Consider the following 21,576-nt stretch of genomic DNA (forward strand, 5'->3'; position numbering starts at 1 on the left):
CAATAAGCCTTCTGCAGTTGCCTTTATTCTTATGTTCTTATGTTCATATTAGGCCAACTGGGAAATCATCTTGATACACACTTTTCAATCTTACAATGTACTTATTCTATTATCACGCATTTCTTTAACATTTTAAATCTTAACTTTATATTTTATCCACATTTGTAGAGTAGTGTGTATAATAACCCTGTATATGATATTCAAATATATTACTGAAAGGTGGGGGTGTTAACGCTAAATAACAGTATATTAGAGATAATTCTTGAGATGAGGTTGTTGGGAGCGGGACACAGCACACTGCACTGCATGAGAGGCGGGACCAAAGAGCCAGAGCTCAACCCCCGCAAGCACAATTAGGTGAGTACAGGCTAGAGGTGGCGTGAGTACCTGATTTTACCTGATTTACTTGAGGGCCACTAACCATAGTGGCCTCGATGAGGACAGGAAGCCGGCGGTTTGTTGAAGGTCCCCAAATTTGTCTTCATGATCTTTTCCAGGTAGATTTCTCAACTTATCGCCAGAGTAGCAGGTAAGTGGTGTCTGGGGTAGCAAGAGTAGCAGGTAAGTGGTGTCTGGGGTGACAAGAGTAGCAGGTAAGTGGTGTCTGGGGTAGCAAGAGTAGCAGGTAAGTGGTGTCTGGGGTGACAAGAGTAGCAGGTAAGTGGTGTCTGGGGTGACAAGAGTAGCAGGTAAGTGGTGTCTGGGGTGACAAGAGTAGCAGGTAAGTGGTGTCTGGGGTGACAAGAGTAGCAGGTAAGTGGTGTCTGGGGTGACAAGAGTAGCAGGTAAAGGGTGTCTGGGATTCAGCACACACTAATAGTACCTGTCCACCAGCTAGTAGTACTTGCCCATTACTAATAGTACCTGCCCCAGCTAATGGTACCTGTCTGGCACTAGCAGTATCTGCCCCTACTAATGGTACCTGTCTGCCACTAGCAGTATCTGCCCCTGCTAATGGTACCTGTCTGCCACTAGCAGTATCTGCCCGCATTAGAAGCAGTACCCCTCAACTAGCAGTACCTAGTATGAATGAGCAGTTCATCAGCTTGAATAAAAATAATTATGGAATATTAATGTTTAGAGATTATAAATACACAATGACTATGCTAAATTTAGCGTTTGGGCTTAGATAATATATTAAAAAAATAGATATGTAAACTATATCCTTTTCCGATGTATCCAAATTCAATAGTAGCAAATGCAATAGTACTTTCCATTGGCCCTTACGTCAATATATGTATGGTGAGCCACATAGTTAGAAAATGTACTTTTTAAATAGGAGGATGGGGTTGAATTATTATATAGTTGAGGACAAAATCCCTTATCAGAGACGACTTAGACTTCTTCATACAAAACTACCGAAGAATGAAAATAGAATTGCAAAATGCCTCCTCGAATTGATAGTAAGACATTCAAGACCTAAGACCTAAGACATTCAAGCATCATGGGATAATTTTACTTAGAGAAAAAAGGATAAAACTTAATATATACCAAAATACGTGCCAAGGAGAAAGAAACAAAAGAATCCAATGGTTGACAGTCAGTAAAGAAAGAGTTAAGAATTGAGTTAAGAGAGTTAATTGATGGTCTCAGGAATGCTATTCTTGAGTCTATCAGAGTGAATCGTAAACCTTGTGATTCGTACATTCATTAATCAGAACGATTCGTTAGTTCATCAATTAGTGATTCATCAGCCCTCTATTCAGACCGACTCGTAACTGGTCAATTCCAATTCTGTGTGAGTGCATCAGAGAACAAACCTCGGTACCACAATTAAGACATTCACAATCACTCACAATCACCCCATAATTGTATACGAGGTAGTATTTAGCATTTTTATCGCCACCCAACAGTTCATTGCCTAGAAGTATGTATCTGCATTATAAGCACATTACGGGTTCACTATAGCCTGTGCTACATGGAGATTATGTTCTAACTAAATCTAAAACAACAACAACATATATAAGCACATGCGATTTGTTAATTTGTCTCCCTCTAACAGTAGGCCTAATTAGGGATCAGAATATAAAACAATTGGCGAAATGTATTTTTTAGGGGAAAAAATATTTGGCGCCGAATAGCCTATTACGGATTCCCGCGAACTAAATTCTAATATTATAAAAAAAAATAATTAATTCGTATAATTTCAATGTAACAACTGATATTGTGTTTAACGGGACATTATAACTCAAGGATAAAAAATGTTTTTGCAATTAAAATAGTTACTATAATGGGTTTTGATTTGTTTTTGTAAGTATTAACGCGATCCTTGAGGCAAGCGACGGCAGTTGGTCCCAAGCATCAGGAGGAGGAGGACGCGTGGGTCTCTCGCTGTTTTATATTGATAAAAAAGTACACTTCGGTGGCTGCCATGGTCTTACGGAAGGCGTTTTTAGAGATAGTTATGCTGCTGAGAAGCGCTAAGTATCTCACGTTGCCGGTATTACTGAGGTATGTCCATGGTCTTCAAATTTCTTAGCTGTCCTCAGGCTAGGCTCGTTCAAGCGTCAGCCGGCCATCAAAAGCTTCATCAATTTATTGTGAATTCAAAATGTGGCTCTTATCAGTATAAATTAATATCATATATAATCATTTATATATAGGTAAGCCGAGGTTAGGTTTTTTAATTTTGTTTGTATTTGGATTTAAAGACGAAATTCGAACATTTGGAAGAGAGTAAAGCATTGTTCGAGAACAGTTCTGTTCTTCATTGTGGTTCTTGAAGAACCATTGAACCAAACTTGAAGAACCATTGTGGATCTTGAAGAACCATTGTAGATCTTGAAGAACCATTGTGGATCTTGAAGAACCATTGTGGATCTTGAAGAACCATTGTGGATCTTGAAGAACCATTGTGGATCTTGAAGAACCATTGTGGATCTTGAAGAACCATTGTGGATCTTGAAGAACCATTGTGGATCTTGAAGAACCATTGGGGATCTTGAAGAACCATTGTGGATCTTGAAGAACCATTGTGGATCTTGAAGAACCATTGTGGATCTTGAAGAACCATTGTGGATCTTGAAGAACCATTGTGGATCTTGAAGAACCATTGTGGATCTTGAAGAACCATTGTGGATCTTGAAGAACCATTGGGGATCTTGAAGAACCATTGTGGATCTTGAAGAACCATTGTGGATCTTGAAGAACCATTGGGGATCTTGAAGAACCATTGTGGATCTTGAAGAACCATTGTGGATCTTGAAGAACCATTGTGGATCTTGAAGAACCATTGTGGATCTTGAAGAACCATTGTGGATCTTGAAGAACCATTGTGGATCTTGAAGAACCATTGTGGATCTTGAAGAACCATTGTGGATCTTGAAGAACCATTGTGGATCTTGAAGAACCATTGGGGATCTTGAAGAACCATTGTGGATCTTGAAGAACCATTGTGGATCTTGAAGAACCATTGTGGATCTTGAAGAACCATTGTGGATCTTGAAGAACCATTGTGGATCTTGAAGAACCATTGTGGATCTTGAAGAACCATTGTGGATCTTGAAGAACCATTGTGGATCTTGAAGAACCATTGTGGATCTTGAAGAACCATTGGGGATCTTGAAGAACCATTGTGGATCTTGAAGAACCATTGTGGATCTTGAAGAACCATTGGGGATCTTGAAGAACCATTGTGGATCTTGAAGAACCATTGTGGATCTTGAAGAACCATTGTGGATCTTGAAGAACCATTGTGGATCTTGAAGAACCATTGTGGATCTTGAAGAACCATTGTGGATCTTGAAGAACCATTGTGGATCTTGAAGAACCATTGGGGATCTTGAAGAACCATTGTGGATCTTGAAGAACCATTGTGGATCTTGAAGAACCATTGTGGATCTTGAAGAACCATTGTGGATCTTGAAGAACCATTGGGGTTCTTGACAAATTATAACGAAATGATTTTTGTAATATAGATTTGTTTCTCTTTTTATTTACAACAATAATACAATATGTACATACAATAAAGCAAGGAAAATATCCTCACGTACAGTACAGACAACGACAAAATCTTAATGCAACAACACCTTATAAAATACAATAGATTCAACCCATTATTACAAGTATATTCCATACCCAATCCAAGAGACAGCCAAAGTCCCCATACAAAGGGTGGAGGTGGGGGGGGGGAGGGGCCTCAGAGATCATACATCAATACAAGCCAATACAATACGAGTCATTATTAACCAACGTGACTTCACCGTGAGTCATTATTAATCAACGTGACTTCACCGTGAGTCATTATTAATCAACGTGACTTCACCGTGAGTTATTATTAATCAACGTGACTTCACCGTGAGTCATTATTAATCAACGTGACTTCACCGTGAGTCATTATCAACCAACGTGACTTCACCGTGAGTCATTATCAACCAACGTGACTTCACCGTGAGTCATTATCAACCAATGTGACTTCACCGGGAGTTATTATCAACCAACGTGACTTCACCGTGAGTCATTATTAATCAACGTAACTTCAACTTGAGTCATTATCAACCAACGTGACTTCAACGTGAGTCATCAGTACGTTAGTACAAATCACCTTTGTACAGAATCATCCTTCGTCTGCTCACTGTGATCAACCCGTCGTCTCAACTAATAGATTGCACTACAGTTGAGAGGCGGGACCAAAGAGCCAAAGCTCAACCCCCGCAAGCACAATTAGGTGAGCACTTTGAACGTTATAGCAATCAATGTACTATGACAAGTAGAGGCTCACATATCTCTACGTTTTTTTACGAATCGGCTCAATAGATTGGGTTGATTTTTTGGGTTTGTATATTTCTGGTTAAGATAATTGATTTTGAATGGAGTGGCAAAGTAAGAGAATGGGGTTACGTTATCATTCATCGTTCTTCAGTATGTCAATATTTCGTAAATAATGTTGCATTCATTTTGTTGCATATCGTGACCTGGTTTCAGGCGTCTGCTTGAAAATACCCAATGTGTAGGTTCGAATCCTCCTCATGGGAGGGAGCCGGTCGGCCGAGCGGACAGCACGCTGGACTTGTGATCCTGTGGTCCTGGGTTCGATCCCAGGCGCCGGCGAGAAACAATGGGCAGAGTTTCTTTCACCCTATGCCCCTGTTACCTAGCAGTAAAATAGGTACCTGGGTGTTAGTCAGCTGTCACGGGCTGCTTCTTGGGGGTGGAGGCCTGGTCGAGGACCGGGGACACTAAAAGCCCCGAAATCATCTCAAGATAACCCCTCAAGATGGTACCAACTGATTTTTCATATGTCATTTCAAGTTCAAGTGTGTTTATTGAGACAAGAAAATACATCTCAAAGGGATAGAGTAGGATAGGCTATTTCTACCCCCCCCCCTCCAACCTAGTCATATTCTCTCACCAATATCCTCAGTGTAGCTGCAAATGTTTAATAATAATAACAGTAATGTCATCTAAACACTAATAATGATAATTCCAAAATGACGTTACACAAGTGTGTACTTTATTAATGTATTGTAGTTGCATATTGTTAAGAAAAATGGGTTTCCTAAAATCTCGAATCTAAAATAATTTACCATGTGTAACTTGTATATAAATTTCTGGAAACTGACGATTTATTTATTTATTCTCGTGCACACTGAAAAATATGACGATATATTTAAACAATATACTTGAAAACATTAAAATGTGCTCGTTTCCCTCCATATTTTTTTTCTCGGATGCAAAGGGACCGAGCATGTTAGCTGGAGATGTAATAAGATTTTTTTCTTGTGTAACGATTTTATATTACACAAAGGAATCACATTAACGTGATGCATTAATGAGAAAATCAATATATTGTTGTGGTGGAATGATATACGAAAGCAAATCTTGGTGGGGGGGCTCGGGGCATGTTGAAGGAATTTTCGTAGCTGCTACGTTTAGGCTCGCGATCTGAACATGGTTGCTTATAAACTTGTAAGGGAGAAGGGTGACCGGCACAACATTATGGCACTGTTCACGAGTATTTTCGGGTGACTATTTGAGGGTTGGATCACCAGGGGCAGGGGCACTTCCGCCTACCACAAGTTTAACCATCCATTTATAAAGCGCTGTGCGCGTTCTTCCAGATCCTTGTTATTGGCTCTTATATACGACAAATTTTTGTAAATTACTTCATGATATTAATGCCCCGTATGATAAATTTCACATAACATCGTTTTCTTCATCTGGCACAGCTCATGGTTATCGATCTCTGTATTACCGATGTCGACGAAACTAGGTGAAACTTTGGCGCTATGTTGAGGCGCTGGGGGCATTTGACGGGCACCTACCCCAGGGTTATTTTAGAACCCAGAGGCGGTTGGTGCTGGCAGGACCCCACCTCCGACCCTGGTGACGGCCCTGGCTCTCAATCCCCGGCAGTGTGACCCCGACCCTCACGGGAACACCGCCATAATATCAGCCAAAGGGATTCCTCATCTTCCGGCGTGACTGTCACGAAGCGTCCGCCGACGAAGGGCTGAAGAAACTAATAGCATATCAAGATGATACGGCTAATATTGGGGACACTGCTGGCTCTGGGCCTCGTGCTACTAGCCGGCCAGACTCGTGCCCATAGTGCTAAGGCTGACGTTATTGAGGATATAAATGCCAAACAACTGGAAAATCTGGTAGCCGAGAGTGATTATGTGGCAGTGTATTGGTGTAAGTTTCCGCGAGCGGCAGTGGTGAGTGTGTAGTGTGAAGTGATCTCTTGATATCGGCAATCCTTTGGGACAGTGTCGGTTCCTCTGCCCGGGTAAGTAGCCTATCATTTTAGTGGGAGTCACTGTCCCTTCAGTACACGCCTCCAGCATTGAAGAAATAATATGACCATCGTTTAACTATATATTCTGCGAGGAATTGTCCTCCTTATACCTATTTGGGTAAAAATAAAATAAACGTGATTATGTTTCAGCGCGTTTCGGGATATCGCAAGTCACTAGCCTAACCTCGTGGAAAGAAAATGAGACACTATTTTTAGACAATTGTTATCGTAGTTTGCGTTCCATTTATATAAAATATTGCAAGTCGCTTCCAAATTATCAGTGGCCAAATCTAGAACTTAAATATCACTTGCCTACAGAAGTTATTTTCCGTGGCACACGATTGGCTTGCTGGTGGGCATTCTTCGCGCGCTTCCTCACCAGGAAGAAATCTGACAAATCCGTCCAGTTTCCGCATGGTCAAATGAAACCTGATGTGTGAACACCTGAGATATTCCCTTTCTGTTAATCCATACTCAGAAAGGCAAGCCTAGTACGCGTTCACATTGCCTTAGGTGTGCGTGCAGGGTCGAGCTTAAGCTCTTAGACCCCGCCTCTCCAGCCGTCGGTAATCTAATAGAATGACTCGACCTATTTTTTATTCAAGAGAAAATACTAACATCTCTATGGCTCACGTGTTTCTCAAGCTTTTCAACCATGCTCTCATATATATATATATATATATATATATATATATATAATTAGATAGATATAGTGGGGTGGGGGTAGCCGGACCCAGGAATGGTAGCGAGCGACGTGAAATCGAACAATTATAGCTGGTGCAGCAGGATCAGGAGACAACATAGTCCTCAAGGTTAAATACTTGTCGAGGTTCTGTACGTGTTGCCCAGTTGCTTGCTGGCAGCATCCTGGAGCCCACTCCAATTTACAAGCCTCTCCATGGAGGAAAGGAAATATATATTTATATGCTGGTTAACATTGTATAAATAAATGATCACATCTGTAGTAGACAATAAACTAAAATAAACTCACGTACCTACTGGCTCGTGAGTAAACTCGCCAGTTTACCCTGGCTCTTGAGAAATATATTTTTGATATGTATTTAAAATTTTACAAATGTACACTGAACTAGCATGTTATGAGAATCTGTTTCAACTGTCGTACTAAATGGTATTTTAATTACTAGGTGCGTGACAGGTTTTTTTATTCTGCTATACAGCTTAATTTTTCTAGCGCAGGTGAGTAGGCTGTGCTGGAATGTAAAGGCTCTTCTATAATAGTTTTCATAGTACTATATTCGGTATTGTCCAGACTTTTAAGCACTATACTGTACTATATATTATTGTCTATATTATTGTTCAGTATTTTCGAGACTGTAATTCAGTATTTTCGAGACTGTAGTTCAGTATTCTTCAGAGTACAGCTGAACATTCAGTGGATTTCCAAAATATATTAATATTATTAAGTGCCTTTCATACAAGGCTTCATACATGATATGAGTGTTAGTCCTTAGCTACTTCCTGACCTGTGTATGGGGTTACACAAGGACCCTGACAGCCCCTCAGACTTTTATTGAATATCACATCAATACAAAAATAACATTTTGTTATTGGTGTGATTTGTTTTCGACGTTGGCTTTGTGATCTGGCATCATTAGTTCAAATTATAATCTTCAAGTAAAGGAAATGGTCATTACACACAGAAATCACACTAACGTGATATATCCAATGAACAAATCCACAAGGGCCGTGATGAGGACTCGAACCTGCGTCCGGGAATCCAGTATTTATCCAGTAAGTTCAGTAGAACTTCGGTTTCAACTCTTTTTAACCTTGTCGTAGCTCAGTCGATTAAGGCAGTGTCTGGGATGCTCCCGGACGCAGGTTCGAATCCTCGTCACGGCCCTTGTGGATTTGTTTAAAGGAAATGGTCATCCATATCTTGTGCTGATTCAACCCGTCCTAATAGAACGTCGCATTTTGACGTATACTCTACCTAAGGCCAAAAATCGTCGTATTAGAAAATGAAAGCGGCTCGCGAAACTGACATACTTACCCGCTTTCTGTTTTGGGTCCACTGCTAGGTTCGGATAAGGACACTTTAGCACGACAGTTTTTGACGTTGGGAAACCTTTGGGGAACGGGCTGGCTAGCTGATCACCCGTCTCGGCCCTAGATTTCATGCCTTAGGGATCACCCGGACAAAGCGCTAGGCTTCCAGCTGGACTGGTCATCTGGGCCAGATTCACGACGCAGTTACGCGAATACTTACAAACGTGTACATCTTTCCTCAATCTTTGACGGCTTTGGTTACATTTATTAAACAATTTACAAGCATGAAAACTTCCTAATCAACTGATGTTATTGTTATAAACAGCCTCCTGGTGCTTCGGAGCTCGTTAACTTTAATAATTGTAAACAAAGCCATCAAAGATTGACAAAAGATGTACAGGTTCGTAAGTGTTTACGTAACTGCTTCGTGAATCTGGCCCCAAGCCTTTAAGCCTGAATAGTCATCTGATGCTATCACTAGGCTTCTCAAGCCTGGACAGTTTCCCTGTTTCTGCTTTAAGACATCTTTTTAAAATATAACCTCGTTGCAGTTTATTAAATTGAAATTATAGTTAATAAATGAAATATAATTGTATATGCTTCCAATGTTCTTCGTAATACAATTGTATGTTCTTCCAACGTTATTTGCAAATGATGTAAGAATGTAATTAAATAAATGTGGATCTTAAGACAACAATTGCATGGTGACTGGTGACCGGGTCTTAAGTCGTTGGTGTTAAGATTTCTTGGTGTCAGAAATCACACATGATTTACGTGTCCACTAAAGAGCTCTCTTACCTCGATCATGTCAACTTATTTATTTACAACTTATCTGTATTTACTAAACAGTTTGCGTGCTCCGAGACGTTACGAGGTCGTTCGTAACACAACTAACCTTGGCTTGAGATCAACTCGTAGATCCAGTAGCTCGTAAGTTGTAGTAAATTCAGGGTAAGTCGCCATGGGCGAGATTATAGACATAGATATCGTAAATGGATACGTAAGTGTTCCTTGGCTTCTGGTCGGGTCGGTACATGTCTGTTCCTCGGCTAATGGCGTCATAGAGCTAAGGACGTCATAGAGCTATTTAGAGAGAGTGTGAGGGTGTCTCACTGATGACTGTCAAGTGTCGAGACGGAAGTCCACTAGTTTATCTTGTTTTTCCCCGTAGGGAAATTACTCTACTATTAATAATAGACGAGCGTTTCCCGCCAAACACACACCGAAACTACGACGTTGGTACAACGTTCGAACAAGTTTTAACACCACCTAACCAGTTATAACAACCAATATAGCAAGTTGTAACAACGTTCTAATACGTCATAAACACGTTAAGCCAAGATGTAACAACTTTATTACAAGTTGTAACAAGCGGAAAATAGAGACAGTTACGGTTTGTGTTTCCAGGGTTGTCTAGTTCAGGGATTTCCCATCTTTTCCCCCTCCACCTACCCTCCATCAACCAGGTAACCAGGTACCCTTTCGCCATTATTCGTATGACCCATGTATACCTGAGTAATGATACATAAACACATGCGGAATAACGACCTCTCGTGTACATTTGTAAATAGCATTAATAAATGGGTTAGTTGCCCCCATTTGTTGATGTTACCATTAACAACAATTTAATAGAAAATTATAGAATAATTTTATCATGAACAACAATTTAATAGAAAATTATAGAATAATTTTATCATGAACAACAATTTAATAGAAAATTATAGAATAATTTTATCATGAACAACAATTTAATAGAAAATTATAGAATAATTTTATCATGAACAACAATTTAATAGAAAATTATAGAATAATTTTATACTCTTTATCCCTGGTTGTCCAGTATTAGTTTCAAAGTCAGTGTACTAGGATTTAAATGTATAACAACTAAGTAATCGATCATCTTTAGAAAATATTTGATACATAAACTGCAGCAAAACTGAAATATAAGTTTTCATCTGTTATCTCATAACTTGCTTTTAAATACTACTAATAAGGTCTAAACTGCAAAGTGATTTAATGAGATTAATTCTCAGTAATTAATGAGAATTAATAGTAATTAATGGTTTGTACTGGTTGTGATCCACTAACCATGGGAGTCTAGGAGCAGTTTTGACTAAAGCAGCGAAAATCGGCTTCCATATTCAATTGAAATTTTATTTTAGATTTTGCGAGAGTTAAGCTGGGAATATCTTGAGGTTATCTTGAGATGATTTCGGGGCTTTTTAGTGTCCCCGCGGCCCGGTCCTCGACCAGACCTCCACCCCCAGGAAGCATCCCGTGACAGCTGACTAACTCCCAGGTACCTATTTACTGCTAGGTAACAGGGGCATTCAGGGTGAAAGAAACTTTGCCCATTTGTTTCTGCCTCGTGCGGGAATCGAACCCGCGCCACAGAATTACGATTCCTGCGCGCTATCCACCAGGCTACGAGGCCCCCTTAAATCCGAGGCCCCCCTTGGGAAATCCAGATTTTTTTTACAAATATGTTGTTTGGAAAGTTGAGAGATGGAACAGACGATGAGTCACAATACCGTGGCTGAAGTATGTTGACCAGACCACACACTAGAAGGGACGTCATAGAGCGGGCAGAGGAGGAGGGAAAAAGATTTTACTCGCTATTATATGGCTATAGTAAGGGGAGCCGGTCGGCCGAGCGGACAGCACACTGGACTCGTGATCCTGTGGTCCCGGGTTCGATCCCGGGCGCCGGCGAGAAACAATGGGCAGATTTTCTTTTACCCTATGCCCCCGTTACCTAGCAGTAAAATAGGTACCTGGGTGTTAGTCAACTGTCACGGGCTGCTTCCTGGGAGGTGGAGGCCTGGTCGAGGACCGGGCCGCGGGGACACTAAAGCCCCGAAATCATCTCAAGATAACCAACTATTGCGAGATGCATCATGGCCAGCAGCTTCCTGTCTCTGACAATGGGAAGCCAGTATTCGTAGCTCTATTCATCATGCAAATTCATGCATTCATCATGCAAATGTTATAACAGTACCATGTACTGTTAAAACAGTACATGGTACTGTTATAACAGTACTATATACTGTTAAAACAGTACATGGTACTGTTATAACAGTACCATGTACGGTTAAAACATTTTTCCCTTTCTATCATTATTTATAGCTCTGTAACAATGTAAACATTACTCGTGTTAACCAGGCAAGTACTCACCTGGTCACTGTGGTCCTGACGATGTTATTTTTTGTCCTTGCTTAATTTTTCATCTTTGTTTCTGACTTAATTTGCATAAATGATTTAATCACGTTTATTAGGCTAGTCTCCTTTTGAGTCTATAATGTTATTGACCGTTTGACTTTATATTAATTTTTTCTGTGTGGAAATCTAGCACTTAGGTGTGGCAAATTTTTCCCTGGAGAGAAAGGCAAATTTCCCCCTAGAAAGAAAGGCAAATTTTCCCTAGAAAGAAAGGCAAATTTTCCCCTGGAGAGAAAGGCAAATTTCCCCCTAGAAAGAAAGGCAAATTTCCCCTGGAGAGAAAGGCAAATTTTTCCCTGGATAGAAAGGCAAATTTTCCCCTGGATAGAAAGGCAAATTTCCCCTGGAGAGAAAGGCAAATTTTCCCCTGGATAGAAAGGCAAATTTCCCCTAGAAAGAAAGGCAAATTTTCCCCTGGAGAGAAAGGCAAATTTCCCCTAGAGAGAAAGGTAAGTTTCACCCTAGAGAGAAAGGTAAATTTCCCCCTAGAGAGAAAGGCAAATTTCCCCCTGGAGAGAAAGGCAAATTTCCCCCTGGAGAGAAAGGTAAATTTCCCCCTGGAGAGAAAGGCAAATTTCCCCCTGGAGAGAAAGGCAAATTTCCCCTGGAGAGAAAGGCAAATTTCCCCTAGAGAGAAAGGTAAATTTCCCCCTAGAGAGAAAGGCAAATTTCCCCCTGGAGAGAAAGGCAAATTTCCCCCTGGAGAGAAAGGTAAATTTCCCCCTGGAGAGAAAGGCAAATTTCCCCCTGGAGAGAAAGGCAAATTTCCCCTGGAGAGAAAGGCAAATTTCCCCTGGAGAGAAAGGCAAATTTCCCCTAGAGAGAAAGGTAAATTTCCCCCTAGAGAGAAAGGCAAATTTCCCCCTGGAGAGAAAGGCAAATTCCCCTAGAGAAAAAGACAAATTTCCCCTAGAGAAAAAGACAAATTGTCTATTGGTAGAAAAAAAGAGTATTCAGCTTTCCTTTAAAAAGTTTATCTGTCAGGAAATTCAGGGATCCTTCTGCTCAAGCTGAGGACATGCTTCTTGACGTGTGCTTGATTAACCAAACTGTTGGTGCTTGTAGACCACAAACCAGCGTACCCCACAACAGCCTTGGTGGTTGGGGCCTGACGGCTGAGTGGACAGCGCTCGGGGTTCGTAATCCTAAGGATCCGGGTTCGATCGCCGGCGGAGGCGGAAACAAATGGACATTTTCTTTCACTCTGATGCACCTGTTCACCTAGCAGTAAATAGCTACCTGGGAGTTAGACAGTTGCTACGGGCTGCTTCCTGGAGATGTGTGTGTGTGAAAAATTTGGATTAAGAACTTCCGAAACACTATGCGTGGTAGTGGCTGTACAAGAATATAAGAACTCTTGTATAAATAAATAATTAATAAATAAATAAAATTAATTAATTAATAAATGGAGAAGTTAGTGAGCTCCGTCTTCCCTGTTTGCTAACGCGTTTTCTAATTGTAAAAACTGTATGAATCATTATGTTGCGTTACTTGGATTAGGCTAAGTTGATGGGTTAAGTTAGGTTGGCTTAAGTTGGCTTAGATAAATTGGTTTAGGTTAGATCAGATCAAGTTGGGTAAGGTTAACTTAGGTAATGTTGGGTTAGGTTGTGTGGTTTAGTTGGATTAACTTTGCCAGGTTTTTACACAATAACGAATTCGTTGGCATCTAATCACATGTAATAAATGACTTGTATCCGGCAATTTCCGAGGAGAAATATATTTAGAATTAATACGTTAATAGATTTTGAAGCGAAAACAGAAGGAAGCGCTCAATACATAAACATTTGCAATGATGGATTCTGCAATGTTTATTTTTTTTTATTTATTTATTTATTTATTTATTTATTTTTTGAGATATATACAAGAGTTGTTACATTCTTGTACAGCCACTAGTACGTTAGCGTTTCGGGCAGGTCCCTGGAATACGATCCCCTGCCGTGAAGAATCGTTTTTTCATCCAAGTACACATTTTACTGTTGCGTTAAACAGAGGCTACAGTTAAGGAATTGCGCCCAGTAAATCCTCCCCGGCCTGGATACGAACCCATGACATAGCGCTCGCGGAACGCCAGGCGAGTGTCTTACCACTACACCACGGAGACTAAACACCATTTCAATATCTTCGCTTTAGCCGCTCTATATCTTTATTATGAGATTGCTAAATAGTTGCCCTTGACGCATAAACAAAAGATTTAGCGTGATCGCTTTGATTAAGCTGCAAGTTGTCCCAGAATGAAAGCGCTTAATTGCCTGAGTCATTAGGGAATGACGTAAATGGTAGTTATAATTAGAAGCAGCTGGAGAGTTAGCTTGCGAGCAAATGTGACGCTATAATTTGTCAAGGAACGTTTTTGAACGTTTTGCAATGACTTATTTTTATTTTAAGGTCGAACTAAGTCGTACTAAGCCAACAGGATGTGCAGCCTATTCTGTTATCTAGTACGTCTCATTTTGTGCGATGTGCAGCCTATTCTGTTATCTAGTACGTCTCATTTTGTGCGTTGTAGTCCCCCAACGTGTAAATAACAGAATATTATGGAAAGTACAACCTGTCCTCAGTCCAAGTCCATTCCCTCCAGCGGTCGACCCCAAAGATGCATTCATCAATTTTCAACATGCTGTTCATTTAAAATAGGATTTTTTCAATTATAAATTAATAATAATATTAGCATACTGTGCATATTTAGCCATAGGTTAGGTTAGGTGTTTAAATTCTGTTGGCGATTATATGTATTTGTAGTACGTGGGTGAAGCATTTACAGCGTTGGGGTTCGAACAAATTCCGTCAGGGAAGCACTTGTTCCGGAAGTGTTCGGACGCGATCAGTTGCGAATCGTGTGTAAACCGTTTTTCATTCATACACAGCGGGTTTGGCGGGTGGATGGAATGGACTTTGGCCTTTGTTTACGAGGACGGGGCTGGAAAAGTATCGGCCCACAAATATTCGTTTTCTTTGCGGCGGTTAGTTTGGTTAGGTGGGTGGGTTGGGTTCGTGGGGTTTCTGGTCAGGTTAGCACTCTGTATTTTATACGTTGTTGTAAATGAAGAGAGCTGGCTGGTGTGTGTGTGTGTGTAATTACCTAAGTGTAATTACCTAAGTGTAGTTACAGGATGAGAGCTACGCTCGTGGTGTTCCGTCTTCCCAGCACTCTTTGTCATATAACGCTTTGAAACTACTGACGGTCTTGGCCTCCACCACCAAGTGTGTGTGTGTGTGTGTGTGTGTGTGTGTGTGTGTGTGCGGGCGACTACATTCTCCGCTCCCTTGTGTAAACATTTGCTCATATTTTTGTAACTAGTTTGACGTACGTGTGTGTGTGTGTGTGTGTGTGTGTGTGTGTGTGTGTGTGTGTGTGTGTGTGTGTGTGTGTGTGTGTGTGTGTGTGTGTGTGTGTGTGTGTTGGCACGTCCGCTCTGACAGGGAATAGAATGTTTTCCCCGCTGTGGCAATTTGACATCTACGGCGGCCGATATTTTCAAAATATTTGCGCGTGTGAATTCTTTTTTAAACTGTACCGAAGGGTGGGTGGGCCTTCCCGCGTAGCCTATCTTGTCGCAACGTGGGAGAGATGCCCCCCCCCCCCCGTTGCCCTGCCCCCCACTCTTGCCCCCCCCACTAATGCCCCCCACTCTGCCCCTCATTCCTGCACCCCAACTCCAGCGTTTTGGCTGTTCTTGCTAAGTATGGCTTCGCGTCAACCTCCATCCCATCCCATTTCCCGTTCCTTCTAGTTTCCCGTATCCGCGTTCTCTCTTTCCATTCCATTGGTGAGTAATTCCTGTTTGTGGTCGTTACCTCAGGCGTGTCACGCCTGGGTGAGAGGGTACATTTGATGGCATTTTTTTTTATTATTATTTTCTACCACAGACGTGGCCACACATTTACAATGCTAATCAGCATATATACATTTTCTTCTGTCCTCCATTTGATGGCCGTGAGCGTTCATTATGTTCTGTGTGATGGAGGTAACCGGCTGTGTTTGGGTCTCTTGTGCCCATTCCATTCCTCCCATTTCCCCTCAATCAACCCCCATCTCCATCATTCTACCTTGCTTCTCTTTCTACCCCTGTTACACCTCTCTCCACCTCCTCTTTCTCCCAGTTTTTCTCCCTCCTCTCCACCTTAATTTCTCCTCCAACATCCCCTCCTCTTCCTTGTCATTTCCATTCTCCTCCCACTCCCTGTCCCCTCTCTCACCTCTCCCCCCTTTTTCCACTCAAAAAATCCCCACCTCTCTCTCTCTCTCTCTCTCTCTCTCTCTCTCTCTCTCTCTCTCTCTCTCTCTCTCTCTCTCTCTCTCTCTCTCTCTCTCTCTCTCTCTCTCTCTCTCTCAATGTAATCCTGTAGCCCAAATAAATTCATGATCACCGTTCTCGAGTAAACCATGTAAATGCGACACGGGTAAACAGCTGGAGTAAGCATCAAAACTCTGCGATATATCTTGAAGTGTGGCATTGGGGCCGACCTAAGGCCTATGAACTCGACTGGCTTGTGAACTTCCATACCCCATATGATTCATCTTGGAGAGTTTTGTGAGGCTAGCCCGAAACGTCTGGTCTGCATCCTCAGATTGAAAACAGACTCAGAAACAGTGTATTTTATTGATATAGATATGGATGATTTTTTTTAACTTGTATATGGTAAGTGTGTGGAGTTTGCTTATTCACTTCTTAGGGCATTCCATTTGTTTATTAGTCCTTGTGTGTGTGTGTGTGTGTGTGTGTGTGTGTGTGTGTGTGTGTGTGTGTGTGTGTGTGTAATTACCTAAGTGTAGTTACAGGATGAGAGCTACGCTCGTGGTGTCCCGTCTTCCCAGCACTCTTTGTCATAGGGCATTATAGGGTACATAGGGCACACAGTATGTGTGTGTGCGCGCGCGCGTGTGTTCCCTGCGAAACATAGAATCTTATGTTTATCGGAAATGGTGCTTAGGTTGGATTAAAGACCGGAATTTTGGGAAGTCCTCCTTAAAGAACTTAACACCAGACTTGAGATTACTTCCCTCTCACATGGAGTAATCCTCTGGCGTGAGCTATGGCACTAAGATCATGTAGACTGGGCGGGTGTTACCCATCTCTGTGCTTCGTCTAGTATACGTTACATCCCCATTTCGTCATTCAACCCGTCCTCCTAATAGAATTACGGGCTATTCATGCCCGTGCCACTTCTTGGGTGGCTTAATCTCTATCAATCAATCAATCCTAATAGAATGTCGTATTTTGCCGGTCGACCATCAGTGTGTTCTTCGCTCGTGTTAGACAACTTTGACCTTTCAAATATATATAAGAATTTGTGCCCGAAATATGAATTAAAATTGTCTACATGAATCATATTTTCTTGAGATTCGTGAGGTTATCTTGAGATGATTTCGGGGCTTTAGTGTCCCCGCGGCCCGGTCCTCGACCAGGCCTCCACCCCTAGGAAGCAGCCCGTGACAGCTGACTAACACCCAGGTACCTAATTTACTGCTAGGTAACAGGGGCATAGGGTGAAAGAAACTCTGCTTATTGTTTCTCGCCGGCGCCTGGGATCGAACCCAGGACCACAAGTCCCGCGTGCTGTCCGCTCGGCCGACCGGCTATTTTAATATTGTTGGGAGAAAAAGTGATGAAGAATTTAGTACCTACGGTATGTGGAGAATGGTGTTAGTGAAGCTGTTCTCCTGCGGTACATTGCGTTGATGTACCGCTAGTAATGTTAATGGCTATAAGCCCATATATATATAGCTATCCTTACGGCGCGTCTTAATATATTTTAGTGCTTTCTGTTCCTCATCATTAAAGATGTTTGTGGGCGATCACAGCCTTTGGCTGAGTCCAAAGGTTCACCAGTGATGAGTTAGAGTTAATCTGTTTCTTCTCAAGACAAGACAAGACTTCTCTAGACATCTCTTCTTCTCGCAAGACATGTGTAGTTGACCAGACCACATACTAGAAGGTGAAGGGACGACGACGTTTCGCTCCGTCCTGGACCACTCTCAAGTCGATCAGTCTCACAATCGACTTGAGAATGGTCCAGGACGGACCGAAACGTCGTCGTCCCTTCACCTTCTAGTGTGTGGTCTGGTCAACTTACTTTAGCCACGTTATTGTGACTCGTCGCCTGCGCAAGACATGTGTATATTAAGCAACACCCGGAAATAAAGAGTTGTATATTTGCTTAAGAAATTATCGAGTAACTTAGGGTTGCTGGACTGTTTAAAGTGGAGGCTTGAGAGAGATATATATTAGTGAGTTTGGCTGAGTATATATAGATAATATAATGAGCAAACCTCACATCAGAAAAAATGTTGAAATGGCCACATTTCGAACCGGAAATGTCATTTCAATGGAGAAATGTCATTTTCCCCAGAATGAGAAATGGTCATTTCTCCATTTTCTGATGTGTGATTTAGTCAACATATCTTCATCTACGTTATTGTGACTCATCGTCTGCATAAACAAATGTCCTGATGAATAGCGCATCGCATTTTTATGTATTAATCTCCTATAAGGCCAAAAATTGATGTACTGAAAATTATAGTGGCTCGGAAAATTAATGTGATGTTGCGTTTTCTATTCGCGTGGTCCTCAGATTAGGTTCTGGCAATTTTGTACATCAGTTTAGTCACTATCCAACAGGGTTCATTGGTACCACTGAGACAAGTCACTTCCGTATTCGCATACCACTGAGACAAGTCATTTGGGTATTCGCATACCACTGAGACAAGTCATTTGGGTATTCGCATACCACTGAGACAAGTCATTTGGGTATTCGCATACCACTGAGACAAGTCATTTGGGTATTCGCATACCACTGAGACAAGTCATTTGGGTATTCGCATACCACTGAGACAAGTCATTTGGGTATTCGCATACCACTGAGACAAGTCATTTGGGTATTCGCATACCACTGAGACAAGTCATTTGGGTATTCGCATACCACTGAGACAAGTCATTTGGGTATTCGCATATCACTGAGACAAGTCATTTGGGTATTCGCATACCACTGAGACAAGTCATTTGGGTATTCGCATACCACTGAGACAAGTCATTTGGGTATTCGCATACCACTGAGACAAGTCATTTGGGTATTCGCATACCACTGAGACAAGTCATTTGGGTATTCGCATACCACTGAGACAAGTCACTTGTGTATTCGCATACCACTAAGACAAACCACTTGGGTATTCGCATACCACTGAGACAAGCCCTCGGAGCGGTTCGGATACTATTCAGACAAGCCTTTGGGGCGTGTGGAAAGTGTCTTTTTTTCCTACTGGAGAATCTTCACCCTTTAGAAATCAGTGCTGTTAACTACTTATAAATGACATAATTAAACGAAGCACTGATCGTTATTTCTAAGTTTGACCTAACTGGAGATATGGAATATTATTATTTTTGCTAGTGCTTGTCCCAACGGAGGTTGCCAAGCCCCGTTGGCACTGAAGAACTCTTATGATCACACAGAGATCACACTAACGTGATGATGCATCAAATGAACAAATCCACAGATTAAGGCAGTGTCTGGGATGCTCTCGGACGCAGGTTCGAATCCTCGTCACGGCCCTTGTGGATTTGTTCATTTAACTCTTATGATGTTTCTAGTTTTCAAATTGCTGTAGGGTTATCTTATCTTGAGATGATTTCGGGGCTTTTTTTTTTAGTGTCCCCGCGGCCCGGTCCTCGACCAGGCCTCCACCCCCAGGAAGCAGCCCGTGACAGCTGACTAACACCCAGGTACCTATTTTACTGCTAGGTAACAGGGGCATAGGGTGACAGAAACTCTGCCCATTGTTTCTCGCCGGTGCGTGGGATCGAACCCAGGACCACAGGATCACAAGTCCAGCGTGCTGTCCGCTCGGCCGACCGGCTCCCTTGGGTGGGGTGGGGGGGGGGGGGGGAATATGCAATCAGTGAGGGGCATTTATCTGAGCCAGATGTGAGAGAACCCAACACAGTCAAACTAGGTAACATTCACGAGGGGTTTTGGCTGGGTGCCCGCCTAGCCCCTGGGCTGGTGGTGGAGGGTCGACAGAGTGCCGGCACTGGGCATTAGTGCCACAGTGTCTTGGCTAGTACTGGCTCCCGTAATGTGGTAGTTATACCGTGCCGGTGATTTGGCGAGTGGTGACATGTTCTAATTGTGTCAGCTTGTGTCACATTGCTCTCATGAAGTATAGTTCATTCATGAACTGCTCTCATCACTTGCATATATGCTTGGGGCCATTCAAGCTTGTTCGCATATATATATATATATATATATATATATATATATATATATATATATATATATATATATATATATATATATATACATATATATATACATATATATATATATATATATATATATATATATATATATATATATATATATATATATATATATATATATATATATATATATATATATATTATACATAAAGTGTACACCATAATAAAAAAAAGGGGGTGGTAGGAGAAGCGAACACTCTTTCGTATTCAGAGTTAAATGGCAAGTTTTTCCCTGAATGCTCTGTGTTCCCTTCTCTGAGGCTGTGGGTCCCTATAATTGCACCAGTGGTGGTACCCTCCTATATATATATATATATATATATATATATATATATATATATACTTTCACAATAGATAGGAACACAATAGGGGAGAGGTATTGATTCCCGAGGGAAACGTCCATTTTGAATAGTCTAACAAAATAATATATATATATACTTTGTTGACTATGTTCTTTTGTTGAAGAACTAATTATGAAGAATATTCTTGGAAACGTTTGTTTTGAATAAATTAAAGAAGATGTGTGTTCTTTATCTCGTACTAATGTTCCTTATAAGATTATAATTTCTACAAGGAAAATATCTCTGAAATGTATTTGCATTATAGGTGGAAATTTCAATCTTATAAGGAACTGAAGTACGAGAGAAAAGACAGACATCTTCTTTAATTTAACCAAAAGCAACGTTGCGGAGAATATTATATAGTCTTCAAGACGCAAGAACATTATTACTTTATTATTATATAATATATATATATTATATAATATATACTAATATATATTATATAATATAAATTATTATATTATTATTATTATTAACATTACTATTAAGAACATAATAAGAACATTATTACTCAACCAAATTAGCTAAAAAACATTAATATGAAGTTGAAATATTTATATAAATCGGTATCCATTAAAAAAAAAGTTAGGACAATAAAAAGCTAAACACAAAAGTATTCAATGTAAAAATTGAGCATTTTATACAAAATAGAAAACAAAATATGGAAAGACCTAACAAAGAAAGACCTAAGAAAGTAAGTCCTAACAAAGAAAGTCCTAACAAAGAAAGTCCTAACAAAGAAAGCCCTAACAAAGAAAGCCCTAACAAACAAAGCCCTAACAAAGACCTAACAAACAAAGACCTAACAAGCAAAGACCTAACAAACAAAGACCTAACAAAAAAAAGACCTAACAAACAAAGACCTAACAAAGAAAAGACCTATTCTTCGAGAAAGCGAAAATGAATTGATGAAGAGTTGTGGTTCAAGATGGAAATTGTCCCCATTGAGGTCACAATTACCCGATACAGATAAGATTCCCCAAGATGTTAAGATCTAGTCGATAAGAAT

At 40.9% G+C, this 21,576-nt stretch overlaps 1 protein-coding gene across 1 annotated transcript in view; it reads left to right on the top strand.

Moving 5' to 3' along the window:
• The first annotated feature begins 6,277 nt into the window (after positions 1-6,277).
• The window catches only part of hlk (hulk), a 106,692-nt gene continuing 91,393 nt past the window's right edge, over positions 6,278-21,576 (top strand). Inside the window, exon 1 of the mRNA XM_069313701.1 lies at positions 6,278-6,636. Coding sequence (XP_069169802.1) covers positions 6,477-6,636 — 160 coding nt within the window. The 5' untranslated portion in view covers positions 6,278-6,476. The remainder of the gene's footprint in view (positions 6,637-21,576) is intronic.

The sequence above is a fragment of the Procambarus clarkii genome, chromosome 76 (assembly GCF_040958095.1).
Source record: "Procambarus clarkii isolate CNS0578487 chromosome 76, FALCON_Pclarkii_2.0, whole genome shotgun sequence".
Taxonomy (NCBI): domain Eukaryota; kingdom Metazoa; phylum Arthropoda; class Malacostraca; order Decapoda; family Cambaridae; genus Procambarus; species Procambarus clarkii.